The 7457-nt window shown below is 35.7% G+C and overlaps 1 protein-coding gene across 1 annotated transcript in view; it reads left to right on the forward strand.

The window, feature by feature from the left end:
• CLOCK (clock circadian regulator) overlaps positions 1–7457 on the forward strand; it is a 128599-nt gene that overhangs the window by 104307 nt on the left and 16835 nt on the right. Inside the window, 2 exon segments of the mRNA XM_006752468.3 lie at positions 5156–5256; positions 5790–5879. Coding sequence (XP_006752531.1) covers positions 5156–5256; positions 5790–5879 — 191 coding nt within the window.

Genomic DNA, 7457 nt, shown 5'->3' on the forward strand with positions numbered 1-7457 from the left:
CTGGCCAGGGGTTTATCAGTCTTATTAATTCTTTCACAGAACCAGCTCCTAGTTTCGTTGGTCTGCTCTACTGTTCTTTTGGGTTCTGTTTCATTGATTTCTGCTCAATCTTTATTATTTCTCTCCTCCTGCTGTGTTTACGCATTATTTGCTGTTCTTTCTCCAGCTCCTTTAGGTATAAGATTAGGTTGTGTATTTGAGACCTTTCTTTTTTCTTGAGAGAGGCTTGTAATGCTATATACTTCTGAATTAGGGCTGCCTTTGCTGCCTACCAAAGGTTTTGAACAGTTGTGTTTTCATTTTCATTTGTTTCCTTGAATTTTTTTTCTTCCTTAATTTCCTGGTTGACCCATTCATTCTTTAGTAGAATGGTCGTTAGCCTCCATGTATTTGATCAAGTTATTTCCAATTTTCCTCTTGTGATTAAGTTCCAGTTTCAAAGCACTGTGGTCCGAAAATATGCAGGGAATGATCTCAGTCTTTTGGTACCGGTTGAGTCCTGATTTGTAACCCAGGATGTGATCTATTCTGGAGAATGTTACCATGTGCACTCGAGAAGAATGTATTCTCTTGCTTTAGGATGGAATGCTGTGAATATATCTGTGAAGTCCATCTGGTCCAGTGTGTCATTCCATGCCCTTGTTTCCTTGTTGATCTTCTGCTTAGATAGTGTGTCCATTGCAGTGGGGGGGATGTTAAAGTCCCCTACTATTATTGTATTGTTACTGATATGTTTCTTTAATTTTGTTATTAATTGGTTTATATGATTGGCTACTCCCATGTTAAGGGCATAAATATTTACAATTGTTAGATCTTCTTGTTGGATAGACTCTTTAAGTATGATACAGTGTCCTTCCTCATCTCTTACTGTAGTCTTTGGTTTAAAATCTAATTTGTCTGATATAAGGATTGCCACCCCAGCTTTCTTTTGATGTCCATTAGCATGATAAATGGTTTTACACCCCTCCCCCTACTTTCAATCTGGAGGTGTCTTTGGGTCTAAAATGAGTCTCTTGCAGACAGCATATCCATGGGTTTTGCTTTTTTATCCAGTCTCATACCTTATATGTCTTTTGATTGGGGCATTTAGCCCATTTACCTTCAGAGTAACTATTGAAAGATACAAATTTAGTGCCATTTTATTACCTATAAAGTTACTGTTACTGTATCTCTGTTCCTTTGTGGTCTATGTTACTTTTGAGTTCTGTCTTCGCTCAAAGGATCCCTTCTAATTTTTCTTGCAGGGCTGGTTTAATGATCACAAATTCTTTTAGTTTCTGTTTGTTCTGGAAGCTTTTTATCTCTCCTTCTATTTTGAATGACATCCTAGCTGGATAATGTATTCTTGGCTGCATATTTTTCTCATTTTGCACCCTGAATGTATTATGCCAGTTCTTTCTTGCCTGTCAGGTCTCTGTGGATAGGTCTGCTGCCAATCTATTGTATCTGCCCTGTTCTCCACTATAATTTGCTCCATTATACCTTCTGCGCCCTTCCGCACCCCATCTTCTTCTTCTGGGATCCCAGTTATTCTAATATTATTTCATTTTATGGTATCATTTATCTCTTGAATTCTCCCCTCATGATCCAGTAGTTGTTTATCTCTTTCTCAGCTTCTTTATACTTGATCATTTTGTCTTCTGTATCATTTATTCTCTTCTGCCTCATTTATCCTAGCAGTTAGGGCCTCCATTTTTTTACTGCATCTCATTAATAGCCTTTTTTATTTTGACTTGATTAGATTTTAGTTCTTTTATTTCTCCAGAAAGGGATTTAGTTTTTTTATTTATCCAGAAGGAGATTCTCTAGTGTCTTCTATGTTTTTTTCAAGCCCAGATAGTATCTTTATAATCGTTATTCTGAACTGTATTTCCGACATCTTACTTTTATATCCATACTGATTAGGTCCCTGGTAGTCAGTACTGCCTGTTGTTCTCTTTTTTGAGGTGAGTTTTTCGATCTTGTCATTCTATCCAGAGAGTAGGTGAATGAGAGAACAAAATACTAAAATGGCAACAATGACTCCAGAGAAATATACACTAAACAAATCAGAAAAGACCCAAAACTGAATTTAAAAAAAAAAAAAATACTGTAATCAGGTGAACAGAAAAGAGCAATACACTGGATGCTGTGTGTATTTTGGTCTGTTTGTTAGAAAACCAGATCCCAAAATTGTAAAGAAAAAAAAACCATATGTACAAAAATAAAATTAAGTACAATGAAAGGATAGAGTGCAACTGTAAAATTGAAAATTAAAAGACAAAAAACAAAGGAATGTAAACAGGTGAACAGAACAGAGCAATACACTATATCCTGAGTGTATTTTGGTCAGTTTGTTAAAAGGAAACTACATTTCGTTATTGTAAAGAAAGAAAACCTTATACAAAAATAAAATTAAATACATTGAAAGGATAGAATGTAACTGTAAAGATGAAAATTAAAGCACTTTAACAAAAAAAAAAAGAAAAAGAATATGATCAGACAGGTGAAGAGAACAGAGCCATACACTAGATTTTGGGTGTATTTTGGTCTGTTTGTTAAAAGAAACTGCAACCCAAAATTGCAAAGAGAAAAACTTTTATATATATACAAAAATAAAATTAAGTACAATGGAAGGATAAAATGTAAAAGTGAAAATTAAAAAATTTTTTAAAAGTTCATAAAGTAAGAAATTGGTTGAAAACAGAGGAAAAAATTAAAATTGAAAGACGAAAGAATCGTGGGGAAAAGACCTTTAATTCTATAAACTATTTTCCCCTAGTGCTTGAGTTTTGCAGTTCTCTATGAACGATAAACTTGGTCTTGCTGATCTTCTGGGGGAGGGGCATGTTGCGTTGATTCTCAAGTGTCTTTGCCCCAGGAGGAATTGCACTGTCCTTGCCAGGGGGCCAGGCTAAGTAACCTGCACCTGATTGCTCCCTGTGGCTTTTATTCCCTGAAGGCTTTCCGCGCTGCAATGGCGGCTCCCCAATGTCCAGCGGAGCCAAGAACTCGGCGCCCCACTCCTCAGTGCACCCTCAGGGAAAAGCAGTCAATCACTATGGTCTCTCTTGTCTCCGGCTGCACTCCATGCTCAGCTGGCCTATGACCCAGCATTTCTATCTTGGTCACGTGACCCCATTTTGAGTCTCCAAACCCTGAAGACTCCTGCAGCGCACACTCACGCCGATCCTCCTGGGGTGGGGGTAGGGGGTCTTGCGGGGGTTTTGCTGTGCCCCGGTTTGTAGTATATAGCACAACAAGCTGGGAATCAATTCCTGGGCTCAGTGATTACAGCCGGCTTCCCTGCTCTGATGCCTGGGAACTCGGCCGCACTCAGGTACTCCCAGTCTTCCTGTGACCCTGGGGATCCTGAGACCACACTGTCTCACTTAGTTTTCTGCCCTGCTTTGCCACCTGAGCACCTTTCATGCAGGGACATCTCTCACCTGAGCAGACTTCTAAAAGTTCTGATTTTGCGCTCCACTGCTATGTCACTTTCCAGTATCCGGCTTATGGAGGCTCCCTCCCCCGCAGTTAATCTTCAGACATATGGCCTCAGATTCACTTCTCTGCACCTCCTATCTTACAGAAAGTGGTCGCTTTTCTATTTGTAGAGTTGCAGCTATTCTTTTCTTAGATCTCCAATTGAGTTCACAGGTGTCCAGAATGATTTGATAGCTGTCTAGCTGAATTCTTGGGGCCAGACAAAAACTAAGGTTTCCTACTCCTCCGCTATCTTGGACTATCTCCTGAAAGTTATTTTTAGTTCTTACTTGCAATGAAGACTTGCATAATTATCATTCAATTAGTAACCTTTTTTTGTTTAAAGGGTTTAGCAGTTTCACTTCCCAGGGTATTATATCTGTGTAAGGAAAAAGGAGGTTGTTAGAACCACTCAACACCATGGGTAGACCATTAAAGAAGTGTTAAACATAGAATTTCTTAAATATTAGGGGAAAAAGTTTCCCCCTTGTAGCTATGTCTCTTTTTATACATTTTATTTTACTGTGGTAAGAATACTTCAAATGAGATCTATCCTGTTAAATTTTTAAGCTTACAATACATCATTGTTGGCTATAGGTACAGTGTTGTTGTGCAGATCTCTAGAGCTTTTTCGTCGTACTTAATGGAAATGTTATGCCCATTGATTATTAACTCCTTATTTTCCTCTATCTCCCCAGCCCTTATCAATCACCAGTCTACTCAGATTCAATGAATTTCTCTATTTTAGATACCTCATATAAGGGAGTCATGCAGTACTTGTCTTTCCATCATTGGCTTTTTTTACATAGCATAATGTCCTCAGGATTAATCCATGTTGTTGTATCTCACAAAATTTCATTCTTTTTAAAGGTGGAATAGTATTTCATTGTATACATATTACCACATTTTGTTTTTCCATTCATCTGTCAGTAGACATTTTGGTTGTTCCACATCTTGGATATTAAGAATAGTGCTGCAGTGAACATAGTAGTGCTAATATCTCTCTGAGATCCTGATTTCAATTCTTTTGGATAAATACCCAGAAGTGGAATTGCTGGATCACATGTGGTAATTCTATTTTTAATTTTTTTAAGGTGGCTCCGTGGCGCAATGGATAGTGCATTGGACTTCTATTTTTAATTTTTTTAGAAACCTCCATTATGGTTTCCCACAGTGGCTACACCATTTCATATCCGCACCAATTTTGTGTGGAAGGGTTCCAATTTCTTTACATTCTCAGCAACACTTCTTGTTTTTTTGATAATAGCCATCTTGTCAGGTGTGAAGTTGTGTCTCATTGTGGTTTTGATTTGCATTTCCCTGATGATGAGTGACCTTGAACATTTTTTCATATTCTAGGTGGCCATTTGTGTATCTTCTTGGAGAAATGTCTTTTCAAGTCTGTAGGCCATTTTTAAATTGAGTTATTAGTTTTTTTTTTTTACTATTGATCTCTAGGAGTAGTAACCACTTTTAAATTTGAAGTTTTCTTATTTCAGATTATTTTCTTTGTCCTTAAGAAAGAATTAAAATGAATCCTCTTATTGTCATAGACTTCACTTTTATGAAATAATTTAGAAAAATAATTGAAAGATTATTTTTATTCATTGAAATCCATTTTGAGATTAATCTTTGCAAATTATATTTTATAAAGTACTAACACTATTTCATTTTTGTTGATGAACCTCAGCAACACCAACAAAGATCCCAACGGACACTAGCACTCCTCCCAGACCACATTTACCAGCTCATGAGAAGATGGCGCCAAGGAGGGCATCATTTAGTAGTCAGGTAAACTTTATCTAGGTAGTATTCTTCTGAATAAAGATTTATTAAAAGAGGGGGAAAATCATGTAAATCTTTAAAAATTCATTAATTCATTACCCCTTTCTATAAAGATCAAAATAGCTGTTGATAAATAACACTTGAGATCTTTCCTTTTTTGTGAAATAGTTCTCAGACATATTCCTTTTGATTATTTTTCAGGTAAAATGTTAGATATTTCTTTTAATTAAGGAAAGTTATTAATTTAGAGCCATTTCATATCCAATTTCAAGTACCAGTCACTTTCAGTTATGTCCATTTAGCTTTTATTGAGAGCCCATGCAAGGTAATGTGGCTGATGACTTCGAAGATAAAAGGATAAGTAGGGAATAAGGCATGTCCAGTGTAGAGGGGGAGACATGCCTGCCTGTACTCAGCTAAAAATGTTATGAGGCAAACTGTAGTTCAGTTATAAAGATACCATGGTGGAATTTCTGGTGGAAGTACTTATGGTTGGGGATAATCATCACTCCAGTGTTATTTTTTATTTTGCTTCCTAGTCCATAAATTCCCAGTCTGTTGGTCAATTGTTAACACAGCCAGCGATGTCTCAAGCTGCAAATTTACCAATTCCACAAGGCATGTCCCAGGTATTTTTTGTTTGTTTGTTTGAGTTGAGTATTTTAAAATGATAAATTGTTTTAAGCTAATAGAGATTTTTAAAAATACTTACTTTTAGTGCGGTGAATCTCACCTGTTGGCATTTATAATCTCTGGGGGATATTTTTGATTGTCAGTGATTGTGGAGTATCACTGGCCCTTAATAGGCAAGGGCCAGGGATGCTAGTTGTCTTTCAGGATGCATGACAGTTTTGCACAACAAAGAATTATCCCGGTTTATATGCTGTAACACCCCCACTGAGAGACACTGCAGACAGAAAGCTATTAAAGATGAAATATAGCTCTTCTTTTTGTTCTTCCTGTGAATATTGGAAGAATCAAGTAATTTTATTCATATATTCATTCATTCATATATGGGACATTTATTGAGATACTTGAGTTATTACAGGTGCCGGCAATACAAATACATCTAAACTGTGAGACTTTATTACATCTAGAAGGAATGACCTAGAACTACAATGCGGTATTATATAGTCTGTGCTCAAGGTATTTAGGATCAATGTATATAGGCTGATATGTGAGCAGTTTAGATGGGCCCCTAGTTCAGCCTAAGTGAAGGAAAACTTTCTGGAAGAATTGTTGCTTGGGCTGAGTCCTAAATACAGAAATTAGCAGGAGAAAGGAGAGGTGTTAACAAAAGTGACACTAAGTTACTTTTGATTATAACTTCCCAACTTGGAATTTATGACTCTGCATTCATTCAGAGCCTCAAACACATTAAAAAATACTAGGTAGTGGTAAAAATAATCCAAACTGTTTTGTTTAGTTCAGTATACCTTGACTTAGCAGTATTTCAAATATGATAGTTAACAATAGGTAAAAATGGTTTTCTAAAAATACCTTTGTCTTATATGGTTATTATTTAAATTATACATATATAATTTTAGCCATTATATGACACCTGTACAAGTATATTGACAATGTTGTAAATTACCCAAACATCATAATCTTTACTTCCAGCAACAAATGATCACGTAAGGTGCTTAAATATTACCTGTAGTTGTAATAGTTTTTATCAACATTTGTTCTGAAGGTTAACAGATTTTTTAATGTAAATATTAGACATACTTTCAATTATTAGTTCACTAATCTCAAGATACCGAATGAGTATTAACATTTTAAAGGGATATTTTCATGAAATTAACATCTACTATGTCAAAAATGTTACTAAGTATTCAGATCTCATATTTCATTGAGTGATAAAGCCAAATACTTGGCTCTTAGTTCTATAATTTTATTTCCTGTTATTCTGCCTTCTGTGTTTGTATCTGTTATTTGCATTTAGTAGAAATCCTTTAAGTGATGACAATGTAATGTTTACCCAAAGGTATAAATAACTTTTGTTAGGATAAAATACAACACTTTGAATATTTTTTAAGGACATGAGGGAGCTGAGGTACAAAATTTGTAATGTTTTCTCATACTTAGTGTAATCTAATATATGATCTGATAATTGTTAACTTCAGAAGTCAGAGTTCTATACTTTTTGAAAGGTTATATTCAGTATCCTCAACACAAACTTTTGAAGATAGAGAAAAAAAGCTTTT

Source organism: Leptonychotes weddellii, chromosome 2 (genome assembly GCF_054177405.1).
Source record: "Leptonychotes weddellii isolate Sample4059 chromosome 2, ASM5417740v2, whole genome shotgun sequence".
Classification (NCBI taxonomy): domain Eukaryota; kingdom Metazoa; phylum Chordata; class Mammalia; order Carnivora; family Phocidae; genus Leptonychotes; species Leptonychotes weddellii.